The 20,985-nt window shown below is 41.3% G+C and overlaps 2 protein-coding genes across 3 annotated transcripts in view; both read right to left on the bottom strand.

Moving 5' to 3' along the window:
- The window catches only part of prmt3 (protein arginine methyltransferase 3), a 52,347-nt gene extending 35,462 nt beyond the window's left edge, over positions 1 to 16,885 (bottom strand). The window contains exons 1-10 of the mRNA XM_077562997.1: positions 16,735 to 16,885; positions 16,393 to 16,519; positions 15,885 to 15,967; positions 15,736 to 15,785; positions 15,518 to 15,623; positions 14,979 to 15,123; positions 14,366 to 14,507; positions 12,681 to 12,746; positions 9,240 to 9,361; positions 4,286 to 4,385 (exon numbers count right to left, since the gene is read on the bottom strand). Coding sequence (XP_077419123.1) covers positions 4,286 to 4,385; positions 9,240 to 9,361; positions 12,681 to 12,746; positions 14,366 to 14,507; positions 14,979 to 15,123; positions 15,518 to 15,623; positions 15,736 to 15,785; positions 15,885 to 15,967; positions 16,393 to 16,519; positions 16,735 to 16,756 — 963 coding nt within the window. The 5' untranslated portion in view covers positions 16,757 to 16,885. The remainder of the gene's footprint in view (positions 1 to 4,285; positions 4,386 to 9,239; positions 9,362 to 12,680; positions 12,747 to 14,365; positions 14,508 to 14,978; positions 15,124 to 15,517; positions 15,624 to 15,735; positions 15,786 to 15,884; positions 15,968 to 16,392; positions 16,520 to 16,734) is intronic.
- A 37-nt stretch (positions 16,886 to 16,922) lies between these two features.
- htatip2 (HIV-1 Tat interactive protein 2) overlaps positions 16,923 to 20,985 on the bottom strand; it is a 40,271-nt gene continuing 36,208 nt past the window's right edge. For both annotated transcript variants that reach the window (XM_077564325.1, XM_077564324.1), the window contains 6 exons: positions 20,705 to 20,842; positions 19,669 to 19,730; positions 19,167 to 19,390; positions 18,002 to 18,910; positions 17,877 to 17,932; positions 16,923 to 17,775 (listed from right to left, as the gene is read on the bottom strand). In XM_077564325.1, coding sequence (XP_077420451.1) covers positions 19,174 to 19,390; positions 19,669 to 19,730; positions 20,705 to 20,842 — 417 coding nt within the window. In that variant the 3' untranslated portion in view covers positions 16,923 to 17,775; positions 17,877 to 17,932; positions 18,002 to 18,910; positions 19,167 to 19,173. The remainder of the gene's footprint in view (positions 17,776 to 17,876; positions 17,933 to 18,001; positions 18,911 to 19,166; positions 19,391 to 19,668; positions 19,731 to 20,704; positions 20,843 to 20,985) is intronic.

Genomic DNA, 20,985 nt, shown 5'->3' with positions numbered 1-20,985 from the left:
TTTTTTTTTTTTTTTTACATTTATATATTTTTGGGATGAAACTGAATGCAGACATCCTAAAAACGTTTTTTTTTTGTTGTTTTTTTAAATGGACATAAGTGCTTTTCACATAGCAGCGACAATATGTTTGGGAACATAATTGGTACTGAATCACTTGACCAGCATCTTGAGACAGTTCTTGAAAGAACCTCAGTTCAATCTCCATCTCAATGTGCTTTAATGTTTACTGCACGGACCAAAAAAACTTAGTTCTGTATCCATTTCTGAATGTGCAACGCTAAAGCAACACTCCAAAGCGAGCAGGCCCATCACTTGTGATTGATCTTGCTCAGAGTCTTTATTTAGTCTTTGGGGACCTCATGAACGCCAGCAGCCCTCTGGTCTCTTATCTGATGCTCAGTATTTGTTTTTCAGTGTGCCAGAGAGAGAGACGAGCGATCAATGGTGTGAGTTATGAAATGACAGCGGCGCTACTAAAAACAGTCTTTCAAACACTAGCAAGACAGACAGACACTCATCTGCCTCCTCTTCCTCCATCACCATCACTACTGACACAGCACATTCATCACGGACCTCCGTCCATTAGTCCTGTTAACGCTGTCCCCCTGTGCGCATTAACGACGCTGACAACTGGAAATGAACTGTATGATTCCCTTTGCGCCATAGCTGACCATAGTGGCAAAAAAAATTACATTTCTTCACAACACCATGTGACATTCAACTCTATAAAAGCAACACAATCCTGTTTTTAAATAGCTAAATCATATATCCAACTTTGTGAGACCTTAAAGCAGAGTTCCCCAACCCTGGTCCTCAGGGACCGGTATCCAGCCTGTTTTCCATGCCTCCCACAGCCAACACAGGTGATTCATATCATCAGCGAATCAGCAATCTCTGGAGAAGGCTGATAACGATCTCCACCTGTGTTGACTGTGGGAGACATGGAAAACAGGCTGGATACCGGTCCCTGAGGATCAGGGTTGAGGACCACTGCCTTAAAGCATTTCTATAAGTAACGATGACAAGTTTTGTTTCAATAAATCACCAGATCCAATACATACTTTTTGTTTGTGGCTGGTTACTTAATTTCCTCAATACCGACGCGGAGCACAGTTTGCTTTTAGATTGGGGTTTACGGCCATGCACTCGCCTGACCCCCACTCTTTCTATCAGAGCCCAGAGTGTTGGATGTTTGTCTATACATTCTGCAGTCATCTCGGGTGTGCCACAGGGATGGGTCTTCGGCCCCCTGTAGTTTTGCATAAACATGCTTGCCTTTGGGTGGGACTATTTCCGAATATAGTTTTAATTACCACTGTTATGTTGATGATAGACAACTTTACATGCTCTGCAGGAATGGATTGATTTTGCACTTTAAATAAATCGATTGAAATAGTGGTCCCACTCATTCATTGGCAGATTTCATCTGACTTGAACGAAAAGAGCTGTATCTGAAAAGTTCTGGTCTTTGTGTTGCACATCTACAAAGAGATCCTGAATAGTGAACATCTGGTAGAGTTGCGAGACCTCCTTGAAAATCGTCTTGTAAAGTGTGACCCCCACTGATGTCAGTCAGTCGTGTAGCTTGCTGCTTATTTTGACTACCAATCATTTCTCACCTGGTGACAGCCAGCCATTGGTGTGCCGTTATCTGATGGCTTTGAATGTCGTGCGAACGCTGCGTCGTTTGTCAGAAGCAAAGTAAGAAGACAATGAATTATGATGGCGTCAAGCCAGGGATGTTTGCCTTTTTCCCAAATTATTTTTAATTTCACAGTAATTAATGCATGAATTTTAATGACAAATTTTATGGGGAGTATCTACACTTTCTAGATGATCATTGAAAGCTTAACTTATTATTCACCAAGGTCGTCAAAATATTGTTCCAAGTCTTTGCAGTGGACAGGAAGTCTATAAATGCACAACTCATTCATTGTAATGTTCTGCATTTTATAAAAGCAGATTAGAGGACAACCTTTTAAATCTTGTTGTCTCTGAGAAACGTCTGCCACTGCAGCCTTGATGAGAAGTGATGAGAAGATTCTTCGATATATTAGCGCTCTGTGAGCCAGTGTCATTAGATATTATGCCCGCTATCCCTCACCGTTGCACCGGCGTGTCACTTGCCCAATTTCAATTTCCCCAGTGACGGGATAGGAAGGCTCTGGCTGACGACCCCTGTTCGTGACCCTGGGGTTTCACGATGGATGGTGGGGGGAGGGGGGGGTGACCGATACAGGGGGCTCATGAATTAGGGATGACTCCAGCGGTGCGTTCAACTTTGGCCGTCCCTGCCTGTATCGCCATACAGAATCTCTCGCTGATAAATGGGCATCAAGTCAAAATAAGACTGCTCCTGCTGGTTAGGTATTCAGAGAGCATTATGGTTTAAGTGCAATCTGATTTAAGACATGTGTAAAAAAATGTAAAGCAGATGCGGTTGATAACATAACAATGTAAGGCTGCCTGGGTCACCCTCAATTTTTTTAATTACTAAATATAAGTTATTATGAGTGGCTCCTATATTTGATCAATCCATAGTCTGCCTTTTGTGTTTTGTGCACTTGGGCAGTCATGCATGAAGACAAAAAAGCCCTTTTCAAAAAGTTCAGACAAAGCTGGAAACAAAGTAAGGTGACAAATTCAGATAATTCTGGAGGTAGGGGGTCAAGTTCTATACTAAGTTATTGGTTCTTAACCTGTCATCGCTTCATACTAACCATGTTGAGCAAAAAAAAGGAAGTGGTAGGACGAATATGTGCAATATGAATTCACAGTCATGTACAATGGGACGTATGGTGTTCCACAGGGTTCTTATCCAATCCTACTGAGGGATCCTGTAAATTATTTTCCTTCACTTAGCACTACTACTACTTTTTATGCCTACCGCATTAGGGCCACCTCTGCCTGGTCCATCAAAAGCCGCACCCGCGGCACAAACTGCCCGAGCCGTGGTGCTGCAAGGTGCGTTCAGAGTATGGATGATTAATGTTTCCTACATATTTCATTCGTTCTCCGAGCTAGCGTCATCAAAGCACAAGCCGAGCGATCAACCACTAAAAGTAGTCACGGTTGGGTTGGGACAGTCGGATTCGGTTGGTGTGATATTTTTAACTCTTTGACTGCCATGGACGTTAAAAGACGTCAAGTAAAAACCTACGGAGGGCCGCCAATGACGTTAAAAGAAGTCATCCAATTTTTTTTTTTTGAAACGGGTGGAGGAAAGCCTTGGCCAGCTGCTGTGAAAGTTTCAAGCAAGATCTAGTTAGCCTAATGACTTTTTGGCCCCTAGATGGCAGCAATGACTCTCTTTTGACAAGATTGGGTAGGCGTCAGTAGAAGACGTGAGGCGGAGCTAGAGGGGACAATGGCTGGGGAAGGGAAGAGAACATGGCAGCCGGTTGCAAGCAGCTCACGCTCGAGCAGTTTTTTTCAAAGACGAAAAGCATCGACCAACGCTAAAGAGCACATTGATGACGACGATGATCATCATCGATGATGATGATGGTGACTCCGAGGTTGACGCCGAAGTTGGAAGCGCTGACGCGGCGGCTATGACGACGTCATAAAGGTTCACCGGCTAGCGATGCTCACACCGGAAAACGCGGAGCACAACCGAGCACTTCTGCACAGGCGGACGTTCAATCGGACGACGAAGAGTACCCCGAGTCCAATGCATATTCATCGGAGGAGTGGTTACAGTCTGCTACTTGCTATTTATTCCCCGGAAAAAAAGACCGTCATTTCTGGGGCCTCTGCTGTTTTCATTGTATCTGCTGCCCCTGGGTTCCATTACGAAAACTGCGGTGGTTGTTGTTGAGTTGATTCGAGTGATGGGAGTCAGCGTCCTAATGAGTCGCAATTCCAAGTTGAGCAATTCTAGTCCAGCTCAATTAGCTATCTAGCAAAACTAAAGGAACACTTCCTAAGATGCATGGAGATGGGGAATACAAGACAACGCTAGATTGGCCAGAGTGGATGAAAAGACTAATTACTCCCCCTGTTAATTTTGTTCACCAGTTAACCTATGTATTGAATTTAAGAAAAAAAAAATATTTTTTTTTAAATAAAGAAGGGCTTGATGAATGCGCATAGGAAACTGGTGGGGTTCATTACCTCCAGCAAGGTTAAGAACCACTGTCCTAAGTGATTTATTAATGGATTAATTCAATTGATTGGTTTCCGTGTAAGGGGGATGTTTAAAGACTGACAATATGCTGGAGTGTTATATTTTTCAAGACTTGGAAAAAAAGCCGTTTCCATTCCACATTACTTCAGTACTGACCATCCATTCCGAGATGATGACGTCCACCTTCTCCACAGGGAGGCTGATGTCTTCTATGCGGCCTTTGAGTAACGTGATCTTGTCCTCCAGCTTGTTGGACCTGCAGCGGAGAAAATATCGACGGGTTACAAAACTTCCAACAAACTCGGCAAACGGCTTTGTTCTTCAAGTCGAGGGGGCTCTTGTGGTTTCAAGCCAAATCTCAAATGCTGACATATTTCATTACAGGGCTGCTCGCTTCTCTTCTCGAGGGAAAGACTTTCCTGCCCTGTGTTTGAGTGCGATGGGATGGAATAGCAACGAGAAACAGAATAAGTTCAGAGAAGTGGTCTCAGTTCTGCGGTTTAGATTTCCCCAAAAACTTTTCCATGAAGAACAGAAAGCAAAACAATTCAGAAAAGATAAATGGATAGATGAGTGTTTGGATGTATAGCTTAGGTTTAATTATTTTATTTATTATATAAATTTGACTTAAACTAGAGTCAAGCTACCAGAGTACAATGACTGAACCAATTCAGCCTGATTAGAGACCCACATATAAGATAAGATAAGATCCACCGATTGCCACACCCACCGAGGTGGGGTGAAATTTGCTCTCCGCATTTGACCCATCCCCTGAGGTAGCGGTGAGCAGCAGCAGCAGCCGTGCTCGGGAAGCATATGGTGATCTAACCTCCCAATTCCAACCCTTATTGCTGAGTGCCAAGCAGAGCGGCAATGGGTCCCATTTTTATAGTCTTTGGTATGACCCGGCCGGGAATTGAACCCACGAGCTCTCAGTCTCAGGGCGGACACTGTACCACTAGGCCACTGAGCTGGTGACCCACATATGAAAAAGTGAATAGAACCAAGTCAGGTTCTACCCAAGTTTTTTTTTTTTTTTTTTCAATACCCCTTTCCACAGCTATATTATGGACGTACACTAGAAAAGTGTAATCGAGTTGCCACAGAATGAGGTAGGAACTGTATGATCAGCTGTACCGTTTGAACGATCCCTTCCTTCAGTCCGGCCATTCCGGGTATCAATCTCTGTGAATATTCCATTATCATGACACCTAATGTTACAGAGGACAGAGCAATTACTCACAGCGGCCCAGAGTGCATTTCTGTAGCAGCGATGCTTATCTCGAACCGTCTTCCCCCTCTCTACAGCTCTGCTCGGGGCTGCTATCACATCCTTCCAGGTTCCGACATCCCCCCCCCCCCCCCCTCCCCGCGCCCCTCACCCACAATCCCGTCTTCATAACAGGGAAACACTGTAAACTCATTATTGCGGTAATTTAGAGGACAATGTCGGGCCTCAGAAAGAGTCGAGTGTTTGTGCCGCCTTACACAAATGCATGCCAGGGTGAGTGTAGCGGACAAAAGGTGTATTTAATCTCTTGGGAGTGTGAAGGATGTTGGCTGATGGGACTTTTACAGAAAACTGGACGTAAATTAGGATTTTTTTTTTTTAATGTTTGGATTTCAGTAATGCGACACGTAGGGAAAAAATACGTATTGTGCTGAGCAGTACAGCAGATCAATACATTTCATGCAGTCAAATAAAATGCACAGCTTATATGGTGGATAGTCGAGCTATTGCTTTAGTCAGCACAAACGCATTTTGGTTCTGAAATGTGGACATTTTGTGCAAGATCAACAATGAGAAAATGCACAGAAAACGACGGCGTACTCTGCTCACGGCTATGGAAGGGAAACTCAACACCGTTTACCAGGAATTTCATTCAGAGGAGTGGTTGTTTGGTTTGTTTGTATGCCTGACGATAATGGATTCCTCTCACAATTAAGGGATGACTTCTGTGTGATAAAAATAAATAAATAAAATGATACAAAAACTACCATGCAATCTACCATAATATCATCATTTTCGATTTCCTTTGCTCCTACTGAGGGATCCTGTAAATTATTTTCCTTCACTTAGCACTACTACTACTTTTTATGCCGACCGCAGAAGGGCCACCTATGCCTGGTCCACCAAAAGCCGCACCCGCGGCACAAACTGCCCGAGCCGTGGTGCTGCAAGGTGCGTTTGGAGTATGGATGATTAATGTTTCCTACATTTTTCATTTGTTCTCCGAGCTAGCGTCATCAAAGCACAAGCCGAGCGAACAACCACTAAAAGTAGTCACGGTTGGGGTTGGGACAGTCGGATTCGGTTGGTGTGATATTCTTAACTCTTTGACTGCCATGGACGTTAAAAGACGTCAAGTAAAAACCTACGGAGGGCCGCCAATGACGTTAAAAGACGTCATCCAATTTTTTTTATTTTTATTTTTTGAAACGGGTGGAGGAAAGCCTTGGCCAGCTGTGGTGAAAGTTTCAAACAGATCTAGTTAGCCTAATGACTATTTTTGGCCCCTAGATGGCAGCAATGACTCTTGACAAGATTGGGTAGGCGTCAGTAGAAGACGTGAGGCGGAGCTAGAGGGGACAATGGCTGGGGAAGGGAAGAGAACATGGCGACCGGTTGCAAGCAGCTCACGCTCGAGCAGTTTTTTTCAAAGACGAAAAGCATCGACCAACGCTAAAGAGCACATTGATGACGACGATGATCATCATCGATGATGATGATGGTGACTCCGAGGTTGACGCCGAAGTTGGAAGCGCTGACGCGGCGGCTATGACGACGTCATAAAGGTTCACCGGCTAGCGATGCTAACACCGGAAAACGCGGAGCACAACTGAGCACTTCTGCACAGGCGGACGTTCAATCGGACGACGGAGAGTGCCCCGAGTCCAATGCATATTCATCAGAGGAGTGTGTACAGTCTGCTACTTGCTATTTATTCCCCGGAAAAAAAGGCCGTCAAGAAAGTGTAACGTCTGCACGCGAAACGGACAATCGAAGTGAAACGTATCTGTTGTGCAAATCCTGCTCCCTCTCCTTGCACGCAGGGGAGTGTTACAAAAAGAAAAACTGTATTTGAAACATCCACATAATTGTAAGTAGTACCACAGTTGCACACATTTGTAAATAGTTTGCGAAATTGTTTTGTCAAATTGTTACACTGTTGAATGGAAATAAACATATTTTGCAATCTAAAAACACTTTTTCATTGTTGGTGATAGTGTTTTACAGAAATAAAGCACTATTTAGGTGTTTGTGGCATCATTCATGGACAAAAAGAAGTGTACAATTCACTAGAGTGCATGAAATAATATTGTTTCACAAAAAGCTCTTTTTCTCCGCTTTTTGTTTCAAAACAGAGAATTTCGGTGAAAGTAACCATTTTCTATTGTTGATTACTGAAGAACGGAATAAGGTAGAAACAAACTTTTTTTTTTCTGATGAAAGATGAGAGTCCAATCTTTCATTTGGTAGTATGTGTTTCCATAGTCCAAACACATAATTTTCTGTGGACCTTGAAAGATCAGTCAAAATGCCTAAATCGGCTGGCACTGGCGACATCCCGTTTCTGAAAACGTCTGGCAGTCAAAGAGTTAATAAACAAATCTTGTATTTACTTTTTGATTCATTTTTGACAGTTATGCACTGAGAGGCAACATGACATACATACTACATACTCTTTTTAAATAGTGACCCCCTAGTGTTCAGACTGAGACATCACAGTCAGGTAAGCCAGGGCCGTCAGCACAAGCTGACAAAATTGCATTTTTAAATATAAAACTCTCAAACATACTTGAATGTTAGCTTTAGTTTGCTTACAACGTTCCTATACCATACTGCAACGCTCTACTTTTTCAGCTTGGCTACAGTACCTAAAAACAATTTCTATTTCATATTTGACACAAAAAGTGGGTTAAACAATCCTATACCTTTATAACTAGTAAGGTTAAGTTTCAACCGTCCACAATCCAGAGCATTTTTATTGGGCAATCCATCAATTCCAGCCATTAAAAAAAAAAAAAAAACTATCTAGACATTAGCCATTAAGGAAGTGACTGTGAAGGAAGAAATTCAGCCTTTCATTTAAACTTCAGCTACGGAGAGGAGACAGGAGATGGATGCTCCTGTGCAACCAACAGAAGCCACTTTAATTACAATCCTGATATTAGCAGCGAGGGGAAGTGAGAGACGAGCGCAGAAACCAGAGCGATAAAGTCACAACCAAAGCAGAAGCTCTTTTGCCATGCGCAAACGTTTCCCTTTGAGGGCGGAGCTCAGTGTTCACCGCTGGCAAACCTGAGAAGCACCCTGCATGCCAACTCCTGCTCCCACAGCGAGCCAGTGGGCTGTAAAATTAAAATGTCCTTTTCCTTCAGCAAACCCTGTTGTTCTGCTTATAAGAAAGTCTTACATAACAGCGATAATGGCAGTCGTAAAAGGCTTTTAAGTAAAAAATGTTATAAGATGCAGAGCTGTGAAGAGGAACTTCTGGTGGAGCTAAATGGATCGGGGAACCCAAGCATGCGCCGGACAACTGCAAATAACGAAGCACTTGAAATTGGGTCATATTAACTCTATGACTGCCAGACGTTTTCAGAAAAGGGATGCCGTGGGTGCCAGCCGATTTAAGCATTTTGACTGATCTTTCAAGGTCCACAGAAAATTATGTGTTAGGACTATGGAAACACACATACTACTCATCTTTCATCAGAAAAAAAAAGTTTGTTTCTACCTTATTCCGTTTCTGAGTAATCAACAATAGAAAATGGTTAGTTTCACCTCTGTTTTGAAACAAACGTCTTTTAACGTCTTTGGCACTCCTCCATAGGATTTTACTAAACGTTATTGGCAGTCAAAGAGTTAAAAAGATGTGTGTGTGCACGCCAATATCAGACCCCAACTGTGGGGGCAAGCAAGGAAGAAATCAGTTAGGGCGCAGGTGCAAATGAATGAATGCATGGATAAAATAGGGCCAAACTAATGGCACTCAATAGGGAAGAAACGTCAACTTTAGATAATGGAGACACCCTTGGAAGTTATTGACAATGACAAAATGCCAGCAAGCTCACCGACATACTTCGTAGAGCCACCGCCACCTCTTACCTTACTATATCCATGGCCTGGTAGATAATTTCTGATTGGTCAACAGCTATGACCTGCTTGGCTCCAGCCTTAGCAGCAAACATCGATAAAATGCAAGTCCCGCAGCCGACATCCAAAACGACCTATTAAAGAAGAAGACGACAAAATAAGATGAACTAATAATAAAAGGCGTAAAAGATTAAAAACAACATTTGTGTGTTAGAGGCATATGAACGTGCGTATTTGTGTGTTTGAAGTCAGACTGCATATCACCGTGGTTCAGTAGGACATATTTGACCAGCGTTGTAAAACCTAAGGAGAGCAATGCATAAACCACAGCCGGTATTATCAGACTAAGCTGGCAAACAGTCAGATAAGGCACGGCGGGAAGAACGATGCAACATGGTCAGAGGATGAGTGCTGGCCATCAATCCTTAAGCTTGCTTAGGATGAACAGGCGCACGTGTTGGTTGATATGAAGCAGACGACGGAGTGGTTGTAAGGTGGAAAAACATGACATTGTAATGAGATGACAAGCAAATATTTAAAAGGGTCACAAACTGTGTGTGTGTGTGTGTGTGCTCCTGTCGCTGGAGGACGAAAGCAGTGGTTCTTAACCTGGGTTCAATCGAACCCCAGGGGTTCGGTGAGTCAGCCTCAGGTGTTCGGCAGAGGTCAAGAGACACACCCAACTCATAATGATACGGCCTGCTTAGTCATTATTGGCTGCAGGTGACCACGCTACATTGCTTGGCCTATCTGTGCTGCAGGGAATTTGGTGCGCTCTGTCGACTTGTGACTGTTGTGATGGTACGTCATGTGATTTCTTTATTACTGTAATCCCTTCATAGTAACTATGTAAAAAAAAAAAAAAAAAAAAGTGCGTCGACAAATGTATGCACAATATGAATTCACATGTCTTACGGATGGTGTTCCACAGGGTTCAATTCTGAGGCCTCTGCTGTTTTCATTGAATCTGCTGCCACCGAGTTCCATCTTTTACCTCCAATAACGTCATTTGACGTCAGCTACGTAGCTTTTTTTCTTAATGGGCAGTGCACCCAACGTCTTGTGCAGCGCTGCTTTGTGAAAATCCCAAAACACACACTAACTATGGCCAGCAGGCGGCAGCATTGTATCTCTTTTCAATGGGCTCCCGGGTATCAAATTACATGAAAACATGGCAGATCTTAAGAAATAGAACGTTTTCAAGGATGACGTGAATGATCAAAGCGTTTGTCACATTAAATCTAATTCACAGAGCGTCACTAAACAAAAAAATATTAGTGTCAAAGTCACTGAATCTTTTCACAAAAAGCTTGTTTTCACCTTATTTGTTTCCATTTTTGCTTGATGTCACTCAAATGACCTATTTTCAAATAGTGATTACAAAAGAATGAAAAAAGGTAGAAAGTAACATACCTTTTTCGAACAAAAGAATGGAATCCAATCTTTCATATGATGTCTACCATGTTTATGTAGTCATAGCACACAATATTGTGTTTGCCTTGAAAGATGAGTGAAAATGCTCAAAATCGGCTGGCACTGCAGTGGTTGTTTTTTGGATAACATTTGGCAGTAAAAGAGTTAAAAAAAAAGTGGTCGGACAAATGTATGCACAACATGAATTCACATGTATTACGGATGGTGTTCCACAGGGTTTAATTCTGAGGCCTCTGCTGTTTTCATTGAATCTGCTGCCACCGAGTTCCATCTTTTACCTCCAATAACGTCATTTGACGTCAGCTACGTAGCTTTTTTTCTTAATGGGCAGTGCACCCAACGTCTTGTGCAGCGCTGCTTTGTGAAAATCCCAAAACACACACTAACTATGGCCAGCAGGCGGCAGCATTGTATCTCTTTTCAATGGGCTCCCGGGTATCAAATTACATGAAAACATGGCGGATCTTAGGAAATAGAACGTTTTCAAGGATGACGTGAATGATCAAAGCATTTGTCACATTAAATCTAATTCACAGAGCGTCACTAAACAAAAAAATATTAGTGTCAAAGTCACTGAATCTTTTCACAAAAAGCTTGTTTTCACCTTATTTTTTTCCATTTTTGCTTGATGTCACTCAAATGACCTATTTTCAAATAGTGATTACAAAAGAACGAAATAAGGTAGAAAGCAACATACTTTTTTCTAACAAAAGAATGGAATCCAATCTTTCATATGATGTCTACCATGTTTATGTAGTCATAGCACACAATATTGTGTTTGCCTTGAAAGATTAGTGAAAATGCTCAAAATCGGCTGGCACTGCAGTGGTTGTTTTTTGGATAACATTTGGCAGTAAAAGAGTTTAAAAAAAAGTGGTCGGACAAATGTATGCACAACATGAATTCACATGTATTACGGATGGTGTTCCACAGGGTTCAATTCTGGGGCCTCTGCTGTTTTCGTTGAATCTGCTTCCCCTGAGTGTCATCTTAAAAAAAACAGTGATGGTTGTTGAAAAATATAGAGTTGAGTTGAGAGTAATTTCTACATTATTCATGTTTGAAGATAATTGGGCAAAAAAAAAGAAGCAAAGACTGAAATCAGAGTACCGGTAGTAGTCCTTTGTAACAGTATGGTGTTAAAGAACTGAGAGGCCCTGTGTGGTTTTCTCATCTTACATGACATCACCCAGGACATCATCCACTGCTGTTGTCTTCTTAATCACATCTATTTCGAGGCTTACGGGGGGAGGACGACTAAATTGCTCACGTATGCCACCGCTGGTGTTAAATGCCCGACACCAGCTGTAGTAAGCATGCACTCATCTGTACGTAACACTTCCTATCTGTGTCTCTATTTGAGGCAGCTGTGCCTGCAGGTATCCCGCTGCCCTTATGGGCCTGCAGGCACAGCGCTGACACCACATAAACACCACCTCCGTGCTCACCAGCCACATTTATGTGCACTCTGCCAAACAATCTTTGCAGCGCTGAAAAAAGAAAATCCTCTCGTTTCCAACCTCCTTCCTTCTCTGTGCCAAATGTTTGGCTCTGACAGGGATAACGTACATTCGCCATGAGCGCAAGCTGCCTCTCACACTTGCGCACACTCATCCCAGAGCTCACCAGCAGCCCCCCCCCCCCCCCCTATATAATGGATGGCCATGATATGGACCAGCGCTTCCTGGGACTAACGACGGCGGTCTTTGTTGGGAAGGGGTTATGTGTTTTGTTAGTTGAAGCCTGTGTTTGTTATCTGCGCTCTGCAGTCGACTGAGTGCACCAATAAAGTCACCCAGAGGTTTAAATCAGACACTATCATTGTATTAATGCTTTACCTGGAAAAAAAATGCACCGTGCTGTGCATTAAACAAGCTAATCTGCACATTCAACTCACAGGGACCTTGATGACTGGAATTAAAATTGCTGAGAGAATTGCACATTTTCTGAAGGGAATATTGTGCAAATATGTTTTCTCTGTGTTGTGTTTTTGGATGTATTTATGGAGAATAGGCTCACCTTGTCTCTGAACACTTCCGGGTTGCTGTATATGAAGTCACGGTAACTCTCTGTGCGCACTTTGTCCTGCGAAAACATGAAAAATCCTCCATTTAAACCCGAGAGAAGCGTTGTTTGAATGGATGATTTTTTTTTTTATCTGCAGTTGATTACAAATCTCTCCAGAAGTCTTTCCCCACTTGAGTAATCTTCAATTTCACTGGGTTAAAGATAGTTGTGAAATGTGAATGCTACAATTTTTATGTTCTTGTTTCAATGCTGCATATACAGTGTTCCCTCACTACTTCGCGGTTCAGTTATTGCAGAGTCACGCAATCGCAGATTTTCATTTGTGACATTTGTAACCTGGTGTCCGTTTCAGGTAAGTCTCTTTTTTTTTAGATTAAAAACAAAAATTTGAGTTATTCAGATGACTTTATTGTTGTCGTCTTCATGTGCTGCCGGGTTGCGGGCCGGAGCGCACCTCCGCTCACATAAACACAAATTAAAATATATAAATAAATAAAAAATATATATATTTTTTTTTAAATCAATCTCTACTTGGCGGAAATTCATGGCGCCGGGGACAATGCCATGGATGTCATATTAAAAATCCTAAAAAACAGATGTCATTTTTGTTACGGGCCATATTATATATATATATCATATCGTTAAATATGACACATCGCAAACATTAAGCGGAATCCTCCTACCTCCAAAATCATCACTTTTCAGGAGACCCCAAAAACAGCACGTTTGTTTCATCATCAACATAGCATTCTCAAAGAGAGTAAGCCATTTTCAGCACTTAAGGTTGGTCAACAATTTATAAAAAATAACTCCCACACGTGTGGAGTGACCTATAGTACTGATTTGTAAAAATAAAAATTGTGAGATTTTCCAAATTGTGAGAAAGAAGGTGATGCCAGTTACTGTATATCAGCAACAATCATAGGCCAATAAAAACTGTGTTCAAATATATTCTAAAATAGAAACTGGTAATAAAAAAATGCTTGCATATCTCAACTTTTTTTTTTTTTTTTTTTAAAGTAGAAGACAATTTGCAATGAAAATATACCTCAGCGCTTGAATGGCGATTTCCCAAAACCGCTTCCAGAGATTAGTGGTGTCGTTTCATTTGCTCTTAACAAGTGTCTCTTTAACAGCGCACTTTACTGAAACCCTTCATCTGAAACCAACCTCTGCTATTTATTACTAATTGGCAAAATCTATAAAAGTGGGGGTAATTTAAAAGTTGCGGAAAGTAAGAAAAAGAATCGCACCTTGTTTTCCTTACCTCGTCCCTCTCACCGCCTGCACGCACAGTGCGTCAGAGGCGATTTGCATCAGTATGACGAGCACAAAACGTAAAGCTCTACAGTCCAATCAGGATCGCCGACAGGATATGTACAAGTACCGCAGTAAGGCACACGCACGCGGCCGTGCGCACAGACACACATCTTGGCTGTCTACACTTTTGACACTTGAGTGTTTAAGCAGTGAAAAAATGTGTTTCAATGTTGGTGTCTCACATGACAGCTAATTGCCGACTTGCCACGTTCGATTAAACGTCTCATCCAAAGTATACTGAATGATCACTTTAAAATTGGGCAGTCAAGTCACCCACCGCAGTGGCTCAAAAGAAAAGGAAGCGCCACCTGCAGACATAGCTTGTGTTTGTATGCATTTACATCGTAAGCTCACACCTTAAGCATCTCCTCGTGAATGCCATAATGACCGTAGGAGCTGAAGTAAGCTTCGTCCTCATCGTCGCGCAGCTCGGCAACGCTGCTCAGGTTTGCGGCCCGTCCCGTTTCCGCATTCAGCACCAAACCCTGGACGAGCAGCCTAAAGAGTATGCAAGATAAATGGAAGTTTTATATTTCGTAGATTAGAACGCAGAGCAAAAGCAGCGAGCAGAAAGCACACTCAACCTTTATAGCATACAGGACATAGCGGTAAATGGAGCAGATGAGAGGCATTTATCTTTGGAGCTGACTTTTTAGTCACCCATCTTCGCCCTCCCCTTTCCCACTCTTTCGGTAATTTTCCCTTACAGCCCCCTCTTCCGACCCCCCTCCTCACTTTAACCTCTGCTGCAGTGGAATTTTCCCTTCCTTTAAAACTTCTTCCACATGGTCGCTATGGCTGTAGTGTTAAGGTATCAGAAAAGTGTCCCCCTGCTGGCCGCTCCGTTGTATTGCAAATGTTAGTCACATGGTCCGTCAGACGTCAAACTCATGAGCGAAAAAGCAAAGCTCTCAAGACAGAAAAGGTGACAAAAAAAGGCTCTAAAAAGTCAACATGAAAATAACTAACTTTAATTTTTGCAGATCTTCAAGGGATCGAGCAAGAGCGTCCTCTGCAGAAGTTGCCCTCAGCAGCAGTGCATGATTGGACTCCGCCTCCAACGGCCTGCATGTTGATGCGACCGTCCCCTGGCGACCACACAGGTCCTCAGGGTCTGCAAAGAACAAAATATAGTTCAAATGGATGTATAACAGCTTGTTTTAAGTCGTCATTTTACTTCAGTGCTGTCATTTGTGATCAGTCCAAGCCAATTAAGGTGACTTAAAATGTTTTTATATTTGTATTATACTGGACATCCATAACATCTACAGAGGTGCTGAATAGGAAGATTAGTACTTGACCGTGTTAAAAATTTAAATAACTGAACTGTTAACTGAAAACTCTAAATTGCTGATTTGTATGAATGTCAGTGTGAATCGTGGACAAGTGCTGCACAAAATAGAAACATATAAGCCTCCATTTTTTTTTGTAACATATTGTAGCCATATTTCTGAAAAGGTAGAGTTTTAATGACAAAAGAACCACAGGAAAGGAACAATAAAAAGTACCCGTTTGCAACAAGGGGTCATCCTGTATAACTGGCCGGAGGAAGTCTTCACTCTCCCACGGTAAGGGACCATCTGGCAGCCCCATGAGATGTGATGGCTCACATTTCTGACAATAAATGAATACAAATAAATAAAATGTCGTCACAAAAAGCAAGTGTATCATGTACTTATTTACAGCCGTGTGTTGAAATATGACTTTCAGAGGTGTGAATACTCACTGTTGAGCGTATGAAATTGATCAGCTTTATGTAACTGTAGTCGTCTAAATCTAAGAGTTTTCAGGAAAATAAGAGAAATACGGTAAGCATAACTCGGATTTATGTCATTTAGCTTCCCGTTTATGCATTGTTTTTCTTTGTGTACTTACTGTGTTTCTTGATGACATCTATAAGATTCACTTGGTGCTCAGCTGTGCAGTGCTGCAGGGTGTCAGGCACTGAATTGAGTAATCTGGGGGGGGGGGGTACAAATTACTATTAGCAGACATTAACAGTCTAATAATAAAACACTGGATATCATTTTGATGGCTTAATGTAATTGATTTATTTTGAGTAAAACTCAAAGCTTTGCTTGGAAAATGAACAAAAATGGGGATTTTCGGCAAATAACTTCTGGCCACTATTGGTCTATCATCAGGTGCTCGAAGCAAAACTAAATAACAGGTGAGTGTGTGCGCAATCCCTTAGTGATCAATAAAATAAAACTTTGTGAAAAATGCTACCAGTAGAGCATTGACAAAAACATGTACCAAATGATCACTGAATCCAGCTACCCTCAAGCTACTGTAGACAACAACAACAACAAAAAAAAATCTCAAAAAGTGTTAAGTTAACTGACGTAGGCTTTCTACTCTTCTCAAACATCTGTGACCTCACCTGTCACAAAACAAACAGGTAACCTGTTGAGTGTCCTCCTCCATCCACTGCCACTGTTCCTTGTCATCATCGGAGACGCTGTCACCGTCCGATAGCTCAGGCACGTCTTCGACATCGGCACAAGGATCTAGTCAAAAAGTATAAATGAAACTTTAATTGTTAAGCACTGCTTTAGTGTGCCACTCATGTTGCCAAATGTAAAATTAGCTGGTAGCCGTGAACAATGGAGTGCAAAAATATTGGCTGGATGCGCAGCAAATTTCATCCCGTGTTGCTTCATGGTAGGTCTATATATGTCTGTTACTCTCATATTTGTATTCATACATAGCTTATAAGACTCACGTGTTTGTGTGGCTTCTGCCATGATGCCGCTTTGGTTCCCCGACTACTTCCTGGTGACGTAAAAAGACGCGCCAGTAACACTTCCGGGAAAAAAACTCCACAAGATGTCGCTGCATGCCCAAGTTCGAGTGAGCGGTAGAAAATCAAAGCAGTTTGTCTATTTGAGAGTCATATTAAGCATAGAAAAATACGGTTGAACAAATTGTCCACTTTTTTTTATTATTATTCACAACTCACATTTTAAAATGTTCACTCTATTCACAAAGACTTTTTTTATTAAAAAAAAGTTTTTATACAGAAATGCAAATGCGCCCCTTGTCTAGAAAGGTGCAGTTAATTCACGTATTGAATAGTTCAGTGTGCATTACTGAATTTCATAATATAGAAAACATGCAAAATTACAAGTGAGCTTTTTTAAAAACATGTCATAGCCTATTCACATTATTTTAAATTCAGATATACGCTCAATTTATTGTACTCATTGTCATTCTAAAGACCAAGCAAAAGCATTAGTATAAACAGTGTCGTATTTCAGCCGTTTATTGGGAATGAGATTGCCCAGCTACTGCAGAAATGACCAACTCACGTTTCCATTGGCAGTAACATTCACAGAAGGTTTTAGTGTCCACCCTACATCAAGAGTGCGTTCACTCTCTGATGGCTGGATTACAGGAGGTGAAAGTGTCTGAAAAGGTTTGAACCTGCCTTGGACTGTGGCTTGCTTTTGAAAGACAACATGGCTTCTGCTTACGAAATAATTCACTTGTGACCCAATTCCCAGATTCTGTTTTCTGTATGAAAAAGTTATTTTGCCTTGAGAGCCAGGCCTGATGTGGCGGACCAGGGCGTATCCTTTCCTTCCTGCAATCTCATCACTGGGACGCCACTGAGCAGATTCTCGACTTGGGTAATGTCCATTAATTAATCCCGAATCAGAACTTGCTTGAGTGGAATTTCCATCCGGATCCGGGCTTGGGCTAATTAAACCAGAAGTTTGAGGCCAATCTTCATCTTCCACACGGAGGCCCATGTGAGTCTCTTCTGTGTGGATGCGAGGCACATCAGCCAGTCAAAAACAAAAATGACATAAACTCTACAAAGTATTGTTCCGCTTATTGACGTCGAGTCGGCGGCAGTTGTACCTCTTTGTGTCACCCCACATTTCACATGACCGCCCAGAAGACACAGTGGCAAGAGCCTGCAAAAATAATAGCGTCGATAAACAATAGTTTGATAAATAATAATTCCAACTAATGGCTTAATTTACCTCATAAAACCTATGAGACTTATTGTTCAACTAGTTTCTGCAGCTCGATGTGAAAAGCAACAAATTCCAAGGATGCTAATCATAAACTCCCACAGCTGTTCTCCTTTTGGATTGATTGCTGCATGCATGGTTGCTATGGAAACCTCACAATGTTGTCATTGCAGGTACATATTATGTATAATTAGATGTAAATAATTGAAGTGAAAAAAAAAGTAAATATATTTCAGCTTTTATCAGCTGTTTAAGTGCATGCAATATGAAAACACTGGGTGAGTTTTTTCCCATTATTGCTCAGGAAAATATATTTCCTTGCACCTTATTGCAGAATGAAACAGATTAATTGCAATGTATGAATGGCAAAAAAAAAAGACATGCATGCATGGAAAATCTAATAATTATAAAACATGCATGAACCGTTTTTATTACCTTCACTATTAATATCAACCTTTAACTTTTAGAACCCTTACCGCAGAGAGGTGTAACAAATTGGTCACAAGGGGGCGCTGCTACACAAGACAGTAGGGACAAAAAGTTGATTCTCATACAAGGCAATTGACATTTATTCACAAATCGTTTTAAAGTGCAATACAATACAATAAAAGAGAAACAATTTTCAATCAAAAATCATTGACCCAATTCAATTAGTTATATTTAAACCAACACCATCCCAAACATTCAACACATGCAAATAAGTAAGCAACGTGTAAGGCAGTGGTTCTCACAATGCATAAAGAGTAGTCCGGGTTAAAATCCCGCCACTTAATATTTGACTGCAGGACATTCAAATATATCTCCATTGCAAATGTAAGACAAATAAAAATGAAGGAGAAAAAAAAGACAATAATGACGCGCCCTTGACATGATGTGATGACCCTGAGCTGTATGTTGTTTGCTACCAATGACATTGACCTGTAAATAGAAATCAGGAGTTGGGATAAATTGAATTTATTTCACAGCAGTAAAATGTACATGCAAAATTGACTGCTATCATTACAGAAATGCTGCAGTTATGTGTTGCTGTGTTGAGGAGGTGAGAATACATTTACAGGAAAATCTATTGTGAATAACATTTTTAAGAAAGTACAGTACCCAAGTGGACAATTTGTTGCAATAAGTAAAAAAAAAAAAAAAAATAGTGACTCCGTTTTAATTTGCCCAAACTCACCCGCGAGTTACTTTGTGTCACTCTTTCCCAGAGTGCTGATGGCTTTGTTCTCCAGGATCTCAAACTTGTGTTGAGGCTGAAGCACAGTGTTTGACACCATCGCCTTGGCCACTGTTTGGATGGGGATGGACATGGATGTGGAGACAACGGCAGAGACGGCACTAAAGAACTGCCTGGCCAGCCATTCGCCCGGACGGGACTCCTGTCGGTCCACCAGCAAAACCCTGTCGGAGAGCAGTACAAACATCAAACAGCCAACTTGGACGTGAGGCACCTTAGAAACAAACCGTATGGCCTCGGAGTTTTCTATTCAACCTCAATGTTTGGGATTCCTGCTCTGTAGTTGGTATTGACTGTTTCATTAGTAGTTTTAACGCCAATGTGATTTCATGGCCCCGATTTCTTAAATCTCATTTCAAATCTGCTTTCCACACATGAATTACGCTTTCCTTGTCAAGTTTTCAATGTGTTTTGTAAGGTTTGAAATTCAAATTGAACTTACCCAGGTCTGTAAACAGAATATCTATCAAAATCCAGTGCCTGTATATCTGCTTCCACTTGTCCCTGAAAGAAATCCATTGCTTTGAGTGACACCTGTAGCATCGATTCTCAATTGTTTGTCACACGGGGACTCGCACTTTCCTTTTGCAACTTTTAAAGCTGTGCCCCACTAATGGATATTAAGAACTTTGTTTTAAACATACTGCTTAAAAATAAACTTTAAATACTTAAATGTATCATTTTTTGATTATACATGATTAAGTTACATGTTAAAAGTGCCTTTCAGAGCACCTTATTAAGAAACTAGTGATGAACATAACTAGGGGGGTGCCCAAAAAATTGATTCTCCTTTAGTACGATTTAGAATCGATTTTAAATGTCCTGAAATCGATTTAATTTAAATTATTTTATACCGTCTTCCCTTTGTTTGTGTATTTTTTTTATTAGGAGCGCTGTTCATGTTATACCCGATTTGGCCACTTAGGGGCAGTGTCTGATCCACTGTTAAGTTGTAGCCACATTAGAGAGTAGAAAGAAAAAGTCACGATCAAGTTATTCCAATAAAATTAGTTGTTTTTGCAGCTTGGAGCCGTTCTTTTGAGTGATAAAAGTGCCGCGAGTAGAGCACTAATTAGCATTAGCGAGTCAGACTGGATTAGATCATTATGATTCCTTGAACATCTAGAAATTGAAGCAAAAATCATTGTCAGTCAAATCATTTTGAATCAAAAATCGATTCTGAATCGAATTGCACACCCAAAAATTCGGAATCGAATCGTAAGACATTTAAAGATTCCCACCCCTAATAACAACTGTGAATACAAAATGTATCCTAAACATTGACATCTGTAGCAATTAAATGTCATATGTCTGTAATGTTGTACTAAGGAACCCCTGCACATTTTTGCTAGCTGTCCGCAACCCACCCAAAATGGCTCCACAATCCATCAGTTGAGAATCACTGCTCTAACATGACAATTGATTGGCTGAAATCATATTTGGGGTAAAAAAAAAAAAAGTACATTAAGGAGAAACACCTTGACTTTAAGGTAGAGGAAGTTGCTGCTTTTATCTGCTCCTCTTGAAGACTCTAGGTGGAATTGTGTGCAACCTCCAGCTTTGGCAAGCTCAGCAGATTTTAATACATAGTCGTGATCAACGCGGATGAATCCTTGCTGAAATGAGACAGGGGAATGAACAATAATTATTATAACTGTTAACCAAAGTAAGGGTGTGCGATTTTAACAATTGTTTTGTGACTCGGCCAAACTCATAAGGAACACAGTGAGGAAAGGTGTACATGATACGGGAGAGAACA

This window comes from Vanacampus margaritifer, chromosome 4 (genome assembly GCF_051991255.1).
Source record: "Vanacampus margaritifer isolate UIUO_Vmar chromosome 4, RoL_Vmar_1.0, whole genome shotgun sequence".
NCBI lineage: Eukaryota > Metazoa > Chordata > Actinopteri > Syngnathiformes > Syngnathidae > Vanacampus > Vanacampus margaritifer.
Note: the sequence above shows the minus strand (reverse complement) of the source record. Positions and strands in the feature narration are given on the sequence as shown.